This window comes from Tachypleus tridentatus, chromosome 3, assembly GCF_004210375.1.
Source record: "Tachypleus tridentatus isolate NWPU-2018 chromosome 3, ASM421037v1, whole genome shotgun sequence".
NCBI classification, from domain to species: domain Eukaryota; kingdom Metazoa; phylum Arthropoda; class Merostomata; order Xiphosura; family Limulidae; genus Tachypleus; species Tachypleus tridentatus.
This window is the reverse complement of record NC_134827.1, coordinates 6,535,821-6,552,502: the sequence shown is the minus strand read 5'-3', so window position 1 is coordinate 6,552,502 and position 16,682 is coordinate 6,535,821. Positions and strand designations below refer to the sequence as shown.

The window sequence follows — 16,682 nt, the reverse complement described above, 5'->3', positions numbered from 1 at the left end:
TACTTATAAAAATAATAATAACACCATGCATCATCAACACAGTTCAAACAGTATGGAAGTTGCAAGTAAATTGACACATTTTCCTATTATGGTACACTTCTTGTAAATAATGGCATTACTTTAAATGAAACTGAACAATCTGCTCTCTAACACACACATCAAATCTCAATGCAATTTAACACAAAGAATTTTGGAAAAAATACAGATGTCAGATAAGAGTAGCTTCTCTTAGCTATAGCTTGTTTGCATAGAGGATTAAAAGAAGCTAGAAATAAAAAGGGCTTTTTATTATATCATAAAGGTACCAAACTAAGAATTTTTTTATTTATATTTTTAATTTCACGCAAAGCTACACGAGGGCTATCTGCACTAGCCGTCCCTAATTTAGCAGCGTAAAACTAGAGGGAAGGCAGCTAGTCATTACCACCCACTCCTAACTCTTGGGCTACTCTTTTACCAATGAATAGTGGGACTGACAATTACATTATAATGCCTCCATGGTTGAAAGTGTGAGCACGTTTGGTGCGACAGGGATTCAAACCCACAACCCTCGATTGCGAGTCGAGCACCTTAACCATCAGGTCATGCTGAACCAACTAAGAATGGAGCATTGATAGTTTCAGTATAGAATAACTGCTTTGATAATGGTTTGTATTCTGTTCAGATTTTTAAAATTGTCTGCTAAAAGTGACTGAAAGCAATTCGTTATCCTTTTTTTTTTACTTACTTAAGTAAAAACTCATTATTCAAAATTCTATTACTAATGAAGGAGGCTTCAATTCACAAATTATACATTACAAAAATTATTTAGTACATAACTATAATTGTAAAGGCCTTTTTTCCTTTTAATTCTGAAAACTTACAATTTCAGGCACTGGGATTTGGAACAGTTACAAGGTCTTTGGGGTCGTTCCTCCTGAGCATGTTCACCATGTCTATTTTAGTAAGAAAAAATACTCTTACAAATTACTTATAAAATTAATCTTGAAAAAAACCTTGGTTCCAAGAGATTCTTCTAGCCATTGCAAAATTTTAATTGCTATCGTAAGATTTAGTCAAATTGATTTGACAGGTCTTGATTACAAAAAAAATGTTTTGTTTGTAGATATACTCTAATTCTATACAGTTTATGTTCATATCTTTCGTATTAGTTTGAAATAAATGTAATTAAACACACACACACACACACACACACACACACACATATATATATATTACAGACAGCTGATATGGGTACAGAAAACTTATTTAGAAAGTTTAAAACAAATATTTCAATTTCCTGAGGTCATCATTAGATTGAGAATGAGTTTTGAAAGAGTAACAATTATTGATCACATGTAGAGATGACAGTAATGATAGATGCAAGATTATAGGTATGAAATAAATATTTAAGCCATTAATGGCAGTAAACATTAACAAATAATTAGTATAGATATAAAACTGTTCATTGGTAATGGTTTAAGTTCTTTTATAAGAACAGCTTCTTTAATTTTTCATTTGCCATGATTTCTATATAGGAGAAAAAAAACACTAAAAAACTGAAACCAAAATCAATGAACAAAAATTACCCTCCCACGTTTTTGAACATTGCATCTCATTTGTTTGGAAAACAATTCTTTTGGAGGCACAGAGAGATTTGTCTGTACTCCCACTGTAGCTGTGGAATGAAGTGCAGCAGCATATGCCCAAGATGAGGTGGCGGACAGCAATTTTCGAGCCTCAAGGTAAGTAATATTATGAATCATTTTCAAACACTGCACCTATTTTTCTTCCAACCATTTAGGGCAAGAATGAAAGTAGGACTGGTGAGAGCCACTGCAATTGATGCAATAAGGGTACGTTTCACAATCATAGGCATCGTGTTCCTTCCCATTGCAATGAGCACATGTCAAGGAACCTCGACATGACGTTTTCAACTGACCGAACCGCTGACACTGGAAACATTGGAGAGGATTTGTATGTATGGCCATACTCTGCAATTAAGATAATCTGCCTTAATGGTGGCAGGCAGACATGGTGATGTAATAGTGAGAAAGAGGACATTGGTCAGCACCATAATTCCAACTTTGCTTGTGGATATATGCTTCACTGTAGAAACTCCTTGTGTGGAGAAACCAGCGAGAATCTCTGACTCTGGGATGTTCTTCAAATCCCTCTTAACAATAACTCTTTGTGATGAATTCAAAGTAGCATGAGGCATAACCTCAATAGGTATATCCCCAACTGCCTTTGAATTCAAGTGGAGTTCACTGTGTTCAGATGTGGATGATTCCACCAATATGCCACCACATCAAAGGTTCTTTACTGACTTTGGAGAGCCAGCAAGTCCCTCTAGTCCTTTCTGAAAGAAAAAGGGAGATATTTGCCCTAAAGGTTTGTCCTAAAGTAAATATAGTATAAGAAAATGAGATGTAACAGGTGGTACAGATGGTGAATATTGCTACTCGGAATCTTCAAGACGTGATTGTTTACCTACAGGCTGTTTTTTCACTGTTTTATTAAGATTTTTATTTGGAGTATCCATAATAAAGAAATGGAAATTTTGGTGCCCACTGACCCCACCCACCATGGAGCCCTACGAGGGAATGCACTACAATGTCAAACAAGGACACTGAAACAACATCAGGGTTTTTTGAGCACTATACCCAAACACCAGCATCAGACACAATGTCCACAACACCTGTTGAGAACTTCCAACACTGGTACTTGGTTGACCTTAGCCCAAGTGGACTAGCCGACTGACCCAAGGGGGCCACCCCAAGGCTGCCTGTTTACAGGAATTCAAGGCCAGAGTGGTGTGTTAGGGTTGGACCCCTCAACCACCAGGATCCTCTCCTCCCCTTCATGACTCGCCATGCATGGCAAACACATGGATGGATGTTTAGATCCCAGAGGAGGTAAACTGAAAGAACAGAACCTTCCCTGGGAGGTCCCCTCACCACATACAGAAATCCACACCGAGGGGCAGACCAGACAGAAGACTAAATATTGTTTGTGTGTAAAACTTTTGTATATAAATCATTATTTGTAATAACTGTTATTATAAATTGTGTATTTGTATATTAAAATATACTTGTGTTAAGAAAAGTGTCCATCAATCTTGTTCACAAATATCAAATTTAACACACAGACATTTAATTAACTTCTAAATTAAAATTTCCAGTGATTTGAAATCATATGTAATGTACATAAATCAGATTCTAATCAAAGATAAATTATAAGGCATAATATAAATTTATTATCAGTTTCATTTAGGTCATTTAGAAATCAGAATTGAGATAGACCTTAATAGCATAAAATTATTTTATTGAAACTGAATACCAGGTATTATAATTCTAATTTTATTTCAGTTAATTTTACTACACTTTAAAAGAAATGTAAAATTAGAAAGCTAGACTTCTTGCTCCCCAAGTTAGTTAAGTATTCATACAAGTAAATTGTTATTAATATAAGACTACACTAATATATATGGTTTTATTTAAGATATATATAACAAAATATAAGAAGGATTATGTCGTAGCACTTCAATTCTAAACAAATACTTTTACTTTCATGCACAACATAACCTCATTTTGTTACAGTAGTTCAGTTTGATCTAATAACAAATTCTATTTTTTTTTTCTGCAAAAATGTAAACAAGACATGATAAGCTCTTATACTTTGCACAATTAACTAGAACTTCAAAAAAAAATTTTAACAAATAATTTCAGGACAAAAACAAAAAAAAAGCACAGCAGTTTTACATTTTTCATAGTTTCTGCTCAATTCTTGTAAAGCTGATCAAATTAAAGGCATTTTGCGATAAATGTCGGTTGTCAACTCTATTGCCAGTGAGCAAATTTATGATGCATATAGTATAATGCAGTAGTTCCCAACTGCTGGTCCACTCTCACACACACACACACACACACATGCACACACAAAACTCAGCCAGTCCACAAGATAGTTGAGACAAATGTGTTTTAAAGCATAGTTATTGAAATATATAGTTTTACAGAACTAAGAAAAAACTAAGGAAAGTTGTATGCTACACAAATACATCATCTATCAAAACCCATTACACTATATAACAAAATTTTTACTTTTTCTTGTTCCTGGGCAGAAAGTGTTATTTCCCAATTGCTTATGCCTAAAGTAAATGGAAAAAGACCTATTTTTCTCTTCAAACTTTGCTTTTGTGACCTGGGTAATGAAATTTTCAAATTTACCCACTTTCCAGGTAGATTCAGTGCTGAGTAGCTGATAGAGAATTTTCTTGAACTTACAAGAATGTTGTAGAACTTAAGAATTTTCTAGAATATTGTATAATTTACGAGAATTTAAGAACTTTCCATAGTAATATATATATACAAAGGCTCACCACTCATCACTTCAGTTTAGCTCTAGTTACCAAAGTGAACACATAGACCTATCTGATTTTATCAGAGACATCTAGGCTCAAGGAGTGGGATTTGTTAGATGAAAGTGTGCAAGTCGCAAGTCAGAGAAAGCATCACCGATATTTTTCAAGCTTCTTCACTCTTCAAAATGGGCTCTGCTTCTGCCGCAATGTATCCTGTCTGTGCGAAGCAACTGGAATTGCCTGTAACCTGAATGAGTAGTGCATCTTCACTGATAGCTCATCCAAAAGCCTCAAAGCTGTGCTTCTCCATAACAGAAATAAGTATCTGTCTCTTCCCCTGACTTGTTCAGTGCACCTCAAAGAGGAATACAACAGCATCAAGACCTTGCTAAAAGCCTTGAAGTATGATGATTATGGCTGGGAGGTTATTGGAGATTTCAAAATGGGAGCATTCCTGATGGGTCTCCAAGGAGGATTTACCAAGTTTCCCTGTTATCTTTGCCTTTGGGACAGCAGGGACACCACAGTGCACAACAGGTAGCCACTGGCTACAATGGACCAAGTTCTCTGTAGGGAGGCACAATGTCAAGTGTGAGCCACTAGTGGACCTCCAGAAGGTGTTATTCCAATCACTGCACATAAAACTGGGTCTTATGAAACAATCTGTCACTGCTCTTGATAAGGAGTCTGCAGCCTTCAAGTACCTTCGAGACTTCTTTCCTGAGCTGTATGAGGCAAAGGTCAAAGCTGGTGTCTTCATTGGACCACAAAAAAGAAGATCCTGGAGTGCACAGAATTCCCCAAAAAGCTCAGTAGGAAGGAAAAAAAGCTTGAAGCAGCTTTGTCACAGTGGTTTGGGCTTCTTGGGCAATCACAAGGCTGAAAATTATGTAGAACTGGTTGGGGCTCTGGTGAAGAACTACGGCAAAATGGGCTGCAGGATGTCCCTGAAAGTCCATATCCTTGATGCTCATCTTTATAAATTGTAGGAGAACATGGGAGTATACTCAGAGGAGCAAGGCAAGCACTTTCACTAGGATATACTGGACTTTGAATGCCACTACCAAGGAGCGTATAACAAAAACATGAAAGGAGACTATAGTTGGGGGCTGACACATGAAAATGGTTTATATTACAGTCTCAAATCTCAAAAAACTACTTGCACCTAAACATTTTTGTATAACTTTATTATAAATACATGTAAATCTTGATTCATATGTTGTTTTATTCAGACCTTATGTAAATGAAAATGAGCAAATTTTCTTGTTTTTACATAGAAAATAGGTTAATTTATAAATTTTATTATTCAGGTCACAAAAACAAAGTTTGAAGGGAATAATGACCATTTTCTGTGCTTTTACAACATAAGCAATTAAGAAATAACACATACTGTCCAGGAACAAAATTTGTGTTATATAGTGTTATTTTGTATGATGATATCTTTACTAGTGAACCATGATCATGAATAAATGATACATTTGTGAAACATAACTGTCTTGTTTTACTTCAATTCTGTAATTATGGAGTTTCACCAAGTACCAATGGTTTTGAGTAATAGTTATACATTGTTTTATAACATGACTTAAAAGAACTCTACAAATTTAACATCTTACACAGCAGTACATGAAATTTTGGGACTTGAACTAGCTGGAAAGAGGTTAGTGTGTGTGTGTGTTTTCTTATAGTAAAGCCACATCGGGCTATCTGCTGAGCCCACCAAGGGGGATCAAACTCCTGATTTTAGCATTGTAAATCCATAGTCTTACCACTGTACTAGCAGCAGGCAAAGAGGTTAGTATTACCTCACTTTATCACAACAGTTTCCTCACCCAAAAACTTACACTACTAACTAGTAAAGTTTAACTTTGTAGTGGCAAATTACAACTCATTTTCTGCTACAGTGGTAACCTACAGATAACTAAAATCAACAAATTCTGAAATCTTTCATAACTGGATTGTTTATGTTACTGACATTTTGTGCAAAGCTTCTCAAGGGCCATCTGCACAAAAATGGCCTATATCTAATTTCAAAATTTTAAAACTATTTATTATTTTAATTAAAATAATAAATCTTTATAGTCAAATTTTACAGATGTAGACACATAAAATAAGTCTGCATAAACAAATTTTATACACAAAAACCAGAAATATATTTTAACAAAAACCTATTGGGGGGTGCAGGGGACAACTAAAATTCTCACTTCAAAGTGGTCTAATGCAGTGAAGTGTTTCTCAAAAAATTTAGTTTAAATATTCTGTATATTCTGAAAAAGTTATTACAACAAACAAGATTCTGTGCATAAAATAAAATATTTGAAAATTTTCTGAAAGTACATAAATAGGAAATATCTACTGATACCTCTTCATGCAAAACAATAGCAAGAAATGTTATTTTAAAACTATCTTTGATACAAATACTTCCAAATCTTTTCATGTATAAATTGAATCATAATTAAGCAAAGACAAAATAATGATTATCTTTCTCTCTTCAGTTCTCTACCTTGGCTTCATTAAATGGCTATTTCTCATCAGAATATTATAATGACCTTCTTCAGCTAAAATATATTTTCCATTAATGGTTTTCACTTTGTCCCATAACTTTATTAATGTGTTATCTTTAGATTATTACCATTAAACAATTTTTTTGCCTTTCAAATTTTTAACAATTAAAAAATAATTAAATGAAATTTTTTTTATTTATTTTTTTAGTTATATTAAACAGTTACTCACTGATTATTTTGTTGCTGATTCTGTCTTTGAGAAGATAATGTAAACTGTGATGGTTTAATTCCAGCACTTGGTGTACAAGAAACTGAGATAATTGTTGCATGACAATGAGATGGTGTACCACTTGCCTCAAGAGGGGTTGCTGGAAGTAAAGTGGGCATCTGACCCGATGGTAATATCACTTGTGTAGTTTGCTTACTTCCACATAACTCCTGACTATTCTGATGGACCCAAAATAACAATATGATAGTAATTCTGTCATAAATTTCAACACTCAACAATTCACTGTTTTTAATAAATATCTTGTCCAACAATAAAAAAAAGGCACTGTTGACTGCTCTTAGTGTAAAGTAGTTTTCATGTTAAGATTAAAAATACTTTTACCTAAAAATTATGAAATTTTATTTGTATAATCTCTAAATCTTTATAAATATACTTTTTTTTCAGTCAAACTTAATATTTTATTTATTGTTTTTTCTGTATTCTAACTCCATACACCTTTCAACTTAGCTGATCTTCTAAGCACCATAAAAAATTCCAAACAAATCCAAATTATCCTTTTTCTTTCTAGAACGACTGCAAAGTACAACAAAATGGCAATTATTTGTCCTAAATAACTTAAAACTTGTAATAGTATACCATCTGTTTACACTAAATTTCATTCTTTTATTTCCATTTCTATTGTGTCTAACTAATAACACCATCAAACAAGTTGTAAATCCCTTGGTGGACATGTGAGCTATTGTCACTATATTAAATTATGTAACATAAGGGCTCCTCACAAGCACACCTTGTGAAAATTTTTTTTTTTATTATTATCTTATCTAACCTCATGTAACCTAATAAGTTTCTAATTTTCACATATAAGTTACTTTTATAATAACAAATAGACAACAGATATGACAAACAAGAAATACACCCCTTGACTGGGTTTCCTCTTTTTTTTTTTTTGCTTTTGACAATTGATGAAACTTAGACTAGCTTTCTTATATTAATGATATCACCACATTAATTAATGTTGATCTCATTAAATAATGCACCTAAGTCCACAAAATAATAACTCACAAAATCTCCCATAACTACCAAAATATTCCAACTTTCTACTTATGAGATAAAAGCCATTAAAAATTTAGCTGAACTTGAATAACTGAATACTGCAAGAAAAACGTTTAAACTGGAGGCAAAATAATCAATTCTCTGTACAAAAAATAACATTTGTGTCATTTGATAGATTAAAATGTTGGCTTTTTTTCTTATTATAAATAATAAAGCATTAAACATCAGAAAGAACTACTGGCAATTTGTGAAAGAGGGGATGTGATATGCCTGCATAGCAAGTGTGTTTAATTTTCTAGTTTATAGCTCTATAAGCAAATAAGATTGAAGGCTATAAAAAATTATGCTTTGCCTGGATAATATTTATGCTATAATTAATAATTTGCATTAAATTCCGTACTCCTCTGAGGCATGGCAAATAAATTAAAGAGGAAAGACACAGAGAGATAATGTAACAATTCTCAAACTAGGGAAAATTGAGGATTTGAAAAAAATACTTCCTTATAAAATCAAGACTTTAAAACACATATAATATTAAAAGTCTATATTTGATGCCACATTTATTCATATACAATGATAACAGAAAAAGTTTAATTAAATTTTGAAAACACTTCTATAAAACCTTGTGACATGTTCTTTTACCAACTTTTTGAGGAAGGGTTAACATTCTAAAATGTGATTTGCACAAAATGTGAAACGTTTGTTAAAAGTCATTACTGATCACTCTTGTATTTGTTATTTAAAACGTTGCCCTTTAAATTTAATTCCAATGGAGAACAGAATACAATTATCTAATACCTTCACTTACTACAAATATAGTAAATATTGTAGAACATCTAGAATGCTGCTACTTAGAACTTATAATAAAAGGTCTGGCCAATCTTTGAAAACAAAAAAATAGCTTCAGATATATAATGACACCTCTAACCTGATACTGGGAATTTGCTGGAATTACCATATATCTAGAAATACTGTTTCCACCAGTCAATAATGTTTGACCCTGAGGTTCTTGTAGGGTCAGACTAGCTGGCTCACAATGAGATATTTTAGACACTGCTGAACCAGGTATCGGCAAATTCTGAAGAACGTTCAAGTGTTTTAGAGCAATCTGAATTGATATCAATATTGTTTTAGTCAATATAATTTTTAAAAGTAGTGTGTGTTTTTGAAGTTAATATTGATATTAAACTTCTTACTTACACCAAAAATTATTCTGAAATTATATAAAAACACATTCTATTATATGATTTCCCATATTAAGTAAAATGATTATAGTAAAAAATACAGGTACGAAAACCAGTTACTCTCTAAGGTCATGTACCAAACTACAGTAAGACTATCTAAAGATTTGATGCACATGACAAAAATGTCATGCACACTGTTTTTAAATTAGTATGACAACTTGTTCCGAGATCAGCAACAAAATTATTACATTTTACACTCATAAACACCAATAGTTATTTATCAAAATTTATTTTGACCATTTTCACTATGAACTTTATCTACTACACAATGGCAGTCATTACTTTTACACAAAGTATTTCAGTTCTTTTTAAAGCTTATCAACATGAAATATGAGCCATGATAATAAAAAAGTCCATATTCATATCCAAATGCTATTTTTTCTGTTGTCCAGAAAGTACAATTAAAAAACCATATATGAAATGTTTATAAATATTTAATAAAAAATATTTCTGAATACACTGTGCATTTTTGCATAATTTGGCAAGCTTTTAGGAAGAGTGAAAAACCTGTTGTACATGCACACACACACAGGATCAATTTTTCATAAGGCATTTACTAGAGACTGGTTTGTGAATTTACCAAGTCATTCTGGCTCTCAGACTGGTCTGAAAAATACAAATTAAATCTAAAGTAATTTTTTTTTCTAAAACGACAATGTTCTAACAGACAAACATTATTTTTAAATCAAAGCTAATACATTTCAAACTCATGCTTACTTTGTTTTATTGCTTTACAATTGCTCTCAGAGTACAGCAAAAGCTATTTATCACAATGGGACAGTATTGTTAAACAAAGTTATCAGCATGCAAAGTCAAATTATAATCACAACAGGCACATCTTACAATGGCCACATGCTATCACAAGTATTTTGTATTTATTCATTTAAGTTTTCTCATGTAACCTAACAAGTTCTGACTTTTGTACTTGAGTTTCTTTTATAATAATAAATAAAAATGTCTGTAAAAATCAAGGAATTAAGTACTTATGTCAAGACTCTTGTTTTTGTGTTCTGGAATGACTAAATGGCTACCTACGTTTTGCAATGATATTTCTGTTCCACAAAATATTTTCATTTATTTAAAGTATCTAACTCAGAACACAAAATATTATCATGCACAAAACAGAAGATCCCAAAACTACTATAATCTAACTGGTTTTCTAACTAAATTATAAATGGATTAAAAAAAATTTCCCTTAGCTGGGCAAGTTAACTCCATACTAGCAAACAATGAAACTAAGTCCAACTATTTCAAAACCTATCAACAGAATAAGTTAACCACAAAGAATTCTGTAACATACAATCTTTTCTTTCTATTGGCTAGAGATTTTTCAAAAAACAGAATGTCCTAGATAGGGTGATGAATATAGGTTTGAAAAAAAACACCAAAAAACATACTATACAAAAAAGTAAACACTGAAAACTTATTTTAAAATTATTTTAAGATAAAGAAACTAAAACTTGTGTATATAAAAAAATTAACACTAAAAACTTTGTGACATGCACATACTGACCCAATGGTTAATATTTTCTTCAGTGTAAATATACAAACAAAAATGCTTACTTTTTAATGAAAGTATGTTACTAGAAAAATTGAAACTGTAGAAGAGGTTACTGCTTTAATTTCAAAGCTACTATGACATAATTTGTAAACCACTAATGAAAACAGTATTACAGATGCAAAGGGTACATTCTACTGCAATGCATTATTCCCTCACAGGTGTTCAACTTGCAGGTAGAAATCACTATATATATATATATATATAAAAAAGCAATCTATCTGATGAGGCTTAAGATATTAATGTCAATTTTCAGGTGAAGTTTTGGATTGTATTTAATATTATGTACCATTTTGTTTGTTCTTTTAGGGAGGCAAATACAAATAATATAATTTATAACCTAACTTTCTCAGTAGAGATTAAACAGTCAAGTGGCAATATGGCTACACTTCCTCTTACAGAAAGTCCAAAAGTCCAATGACCAATCAAAATTCTTCACAGTTGAAAAACTCTCTCTTAAAAATACATATCCAAAAAGGGCTCAACATGGAGCCTGAAATGTTACCTCAAAGCCAAGAACAATGGCAGAAATCAACAGAAAACTCACTTCTAATACAACACTATGGAAAGTAAATACTGAAAATCTCTGTTGAACTATGTAAAACTACTCAAGGTCTGTCTGCATTCGCTATCTCTAAGTTAAGTGATAGACAAGTAGGAAGGAGGTTAGTTAACACCACCCACTGCCAACTTTTGAGCCACTCTTTTACCAACAAATAATAAAATTGACCACCACATCATAATGTCCACATGGCTGAAAGAATGGGCATGTTCAGTGACTGGATTCAGACCTACAGGTTGTGAATCAAGTGCCCTAACAAACAGGCCAAATGCTGAAGAAACTAATGGGTTATAGAACTCACATTTTTCATCATAAAAATGCACCATATAATTAAAATTTTGTTTCTCAGTATCTTTCATGTTAAAGTTTTAATGTATATTGGTACATGTAATGCTGGTATATAATATTGTAATAACCAGTACCTTTAAGTTAAATTATAGTTCCTGTATTTTTAAATTTTAACAAGTTTTTCAATTTCTAATATTAATTAATGAACTTTAGTGCCTTGTTTTGGAGTGTATTCTTTGTACATATATTTTGTTGGAAAAATAAATCTTTTCTTTCTCTGTAGTACCTGGTAAAAAAAAAAAAAAATGTACATTTGTGACAAATGACAAGATAAAGAATATCTTAGCAGGACATTTTAATATACATTTTACACAAATATCTATTTATAAGTGTGTAAAGCATTTTCTTCCAGAAAATAAGCAAGAAACAAGTTAATATGATAAGAATGATACAAAACAAACATTTTATTAATGAACTTATCACTTAATGTCTGTTCATAGTTATTAGCACTCATAAGAAGCTTACAAGAGAAGAATGATACAAAAATAAATACGTATATAAAAACCTCCAAATTGAATGTTACAACAGACTCCATAAATAAAACATTTCTACACTTTATCCTGTTTGTATTTGGGAAGTTTTAATGGAGGTCAGTAAGTCTTAACTTCTATTAACAGTTAATTTGCCATTATAAAACAAAAATGTTTGAATAGATTTCAATTTTTTTCTTCCTGTATTCAACAGGTTCAAAGCACTGTTTATTACTGTGGTTCATTACAAATTCTAACTCAAATCAACCCTTTACCACTTTCCATTGTAACTGAGTATTTTTAACAATTCTTTTAGGAAAAACAAGTGAAAATTGCATATTAGGCCAGTTACCATAAACCTGTAATTACAACAAACAGCTATTATGCAACATTAACTTTAGAGGTAAAAACTGCAAAAAATGAAACTATGTCAGCTCATAGTTTGAATCATTAAAAAAAAAGTTATTTTTTTAAACAAAAACATGAAAATACCAAACCGATCACATCACTGAAGTATTTCAGCTCGTAACATACAGGACGTCCCAGGCTAGCCTCACAGGGAAAATAGACATTATATTTCTAAAGTTAAACAAACAGATTTCTAACATCAGTTATACATATTTCAGAAAAGAAAATACCCTGACAGCACAGTATACAAAGAACTGGAACTGATATGTTTATGGTTGTTAATGGTAACCAATTTGAAAAATAAATAAATTAAGAATACATTGTGTATTTTTCCCTATGGGTCCAGAGTTGACACACTATTTATGATGATAATAATTTAGTCATATTTTTCTACTAGATACACACACACACATGGTATTGTTTTACATACGTCAAATTTTTTTAGCATAATAAAATCAAGTTTTTATTTCCACACAACTGAACTTCCCACCATCCCAAAAGTGCCAAACAGCAATTACACATTTTGGTAAATCTAACAAACCAAAGCAAATTAATATGCCATATCTATAAAACACAGAAACTTCTTAAGTGAACATGTATGATTTCTTACTTGATTTGGTCTTGATTGGCTATTAAGTTGTACAGAAACCTTCTGGTTATTAGACAGCTTTGTCAGGGTTGGTCTAACTGTACTAGCAGACTGTTTAACTGAAACCAAACAACAAACTAATCAAAATTGTGGTACAAAAACAATACAAATACAAAAACACTGAAATCTGTTTAAAAAAACAAAGATGAAAATATTTTTGTATTTTTTTAAGCTGAAGTAAAAAATTCAATTATAAAGGAAATTTTTCATGCTTATTATATAATATATGAAATAAATACCTTCAATACTATTAACTGCACTAATTGTTAATAGGAGATTAATATCAACACTACAAAACAATGAACTAAACATAAAATGAGCATTAAGAAGATTTCAGTAAAAAATCCATTGTTAATCCTAGTTGTCACTTTAATAAAGTCATAAGAGATAACATCTGTGGTAACAATTCCCAGATCATTAGGGGTACGTCCATCAAGAATAAAAAACTAATTCCCTTCTATTATCAAAAATATTCATCTTTGTTTTGCCTTCTACTAAATTAATGTCCAAGTCTAAATATTAGATAAGATAATGAATTTAATTTTCAAATCCTCAGTCCACCCTACCCCAACAGTATTAATCCACATCTGATGTTCAAATGCATCACATCTCAGATAAAAAAGGTTTTAATTAGTTGGTTGGCATTTTTAGGTACAAATCAATTAGGCTATCTGTACCAAATGACCAGTAAAAGGCAAAAGTAAAAGAATATAAATTGTAAAATAATACCAATTTAGAAACTAAACAAAGACCGAAAAACAGGTAAAAAAGATACTTAAATAGAATTAAAAAGGACTATGGCTCGAAGAAAACTAAAAACATGATCAAGTTGTAGTGTCACCATTCCCTATGACACTGTGCACCATCAATAATAAACTCTTAAAACAATGTCTAAAATGGTGCCACCATTCACAGTTGTAACAATGGTATGACAGTAAAATGTGCACATTTGTGACTTGAGTGTCACAAGGGCTAACCATTAGTGGGTCAGTACTAGTTAAAAGAAAATGAGTTAAAAAACTGTGACCAATACAAAGTCCAGCCATAACAATTTACTGTTTCCAATTCAAAGACCAACAGTAAGTTTAATCTAAAAAAGTTCATTATAACTTTCTTCACCCCAAGCTAACTGCCAATTGACATGAAGACAAGCCTTAAATACAGACCCATAGTGCATATACAAGATAGCATAGCTGAGACACCATCAGAGCAGACAATTAGATGCAGTACCAGCAAGTTTGTTCCCATGAACACTAATGTGGCCAGGTATCCAAGAAAAACTGGACTGAAATGGGTGACAGTCAAATGGGTCAGTCATTATTTAAGATAGACAATAACAGAGTGAGAAATAACATTAAGTGATTCTAGGGCCAGGAGACTGCGAAAAAGAGTAAGTGTAAATAGTACAGTTGGTCCACTGCATAGCTTTTACATGATCCAGAGCAAGAGAGCAGTGAGCGCATTAATGGTAAAGGGGATCCTGCAAGCAACCAGTAAGTTACAAAAACACCATAGTAGACCCCGGAGTCACATGACTTTGAATCATCCATACAAAAGAAAATTGAAGAAATGTTCAAAAGATGTTTGGCAAAGTCAAGATGGTACTTCCAATCAGGAGTATCCATCTTCCTCAGATGGTTTGAAGAAAAGTCCCAAGTAGGGATGGTAATTAGCCATGGTGGGACAAGCTAATTATTAGAGACAGCAATATCAACCAACGACAGACCCAATTCAGACCAAAAGCAAAACAACTTGACAGTTTAAAGTAGTGCGTTTTGTTTTTCTTACTTCATATTTTAATGCGAAAAATTTGTGTTGAGTATGCAAAATTTAATGTTCCATTTCTAACCAGATGTGTTAAGAATGACAATTTTTTACTCCTATCTAATGGAATGATGTCATTGATATAATAGTAATCCTGGTTGAAATGTTAGGGACTAGTTAAAAAAGTTTGTGTGTGTGTGTGTGTGCGCTTATAGAAGAGATATGATTGTTAAATGCATTCTCTAAGGTAAAAAAACAAACATTCAAATCTGTCCAAATGATTAATTTTAATAGTTTTGTGTAAATACTCAACAGTTTTGTAGTGATTTGAATGCATTTGTCAAAAAAAACGTATCAGCAGTACAAATTAAAATATTTTTGAATTTTTTTGCAAATCTGTGATGTGCAATTAATTTAATATGAATCAAAATATTTTTGAATTTTTAGTTCTTTAAGTAAATGTGAATTTTAAAAAATGTTTTAAAAATTTAAGAGTTTAGGTAAATAGAATTTTCTTTTTCAGAATAAGAGATGTTTTTTATTGAAATCAACAGATGGAAACAAAAATTTAGTACTGATGGTTTTTAGAGCAAGGTCTTAATTGGTCTTAAGCAGGGCTCAACACTAACATTTTTTACCACTTGCCTTGAGGGTAACCTTTGTGAAACATTTGCTTGCCCCTTCCTTGCACTTAGGAGTCACTGTCTCAAATAAAACCTGCAACATATATCAGAAGGAGGGTGTCTGTTCACAAATATTGCTAGCCCCGAAACACCATGACCCAAAGGTGGTGTCATTGGCACACAGAAACTATCGAACAAGGCTGTTCAATTTAGTTTACACACAGACCTTGTAAACTGTAAGTTTGGGGGAGGATGTCGAATGAAAGAAATCGCAGCTTCTTTGCTTGACTTTCAGTTTCATTACAGGCTGTTATCACCCATTATCAGCAAAAATCCATTAAAAATGGCCCAAAAAACAATTATTTATGTGTAAAATATCATTTGACCACTCGGGAAATAGACATAGCAAGGACTGTTACCCACAGGTAACATTTACATGCCCCAGGACGTCAGGTAGTCATTAATTTCTAGCCCTGTCTTAAGTTTATTCAACTGGTTCATTAACTCATCTCTTCACAATCTCTTTGTATCTTGGTTTGTTTTAGTTTATTTGTTGTTGTAACCAAAATTATTAATATATAGTGCATTACTGAAATTGATATTCTATTTAGTAATGGAAAGATGGTAACCTTGTGTTTTTTTAAATCACTCATCTAATCTAAAAAGAATAATGAATCATTTAAGATAAGAATTTCTTTAAACTTCTATTATATTTCCCTCCAGAAGAACAAATATCTTACAAATACCCAAGTTAATGTTAATTATACTCCCTCACAGAATGGATGTTGCCTCTGTAATCAAACAAATTCATTAAAACTATCAGCTTCTTTTAAATATACACAATCAAAACCCATTTTAAAATTATGAGAGATTACTTACACATCATTTACTTCACAATGTAAACAAATTCACCATCAGTAACATGAATAAA

General features: G+C 31.9%; 1 protein-coding gene across 8 annotated transcripts in view; it reads right to left on the bottom strand.

Moving 5' to 3' along the window:
- Positions 1-16,682, bottom strand: part of LOC143246274 (protein lin-54 homolog) — a 62,277-nt gene that overhangs the window by 11,972 nt on the left and 33,623 nt on the right. For 6 of the 8 annotated variants that reach the window (XM_076492728.1, XM_076492734.1, XM_076492730.1 and 3 more), the window contains exons 5-8: positions 13,326-13,423; positions 9,054-9,233; positions 7,073-7,290; positions 864-935 (exon numbers count right to left, since the gene is read on the bottom strand). In XM_076492728.1, coding sequence (XP_076348843.1) covers positions 864-935; positions 7,073-7,290; positions 9,054-9,233; positions 13,326-13,423 — 568 coding nt within the window. The remainder of the gene's footprint in view (positions 1-863; positions 936-7,072; positions 7,291-9,053; positions 9,234-13,325; positions 13,424-16,682) is intronic. The other 2 variants (XM_076492732.1, XM_076492733.1) reach the window with 2 other exon arrangements.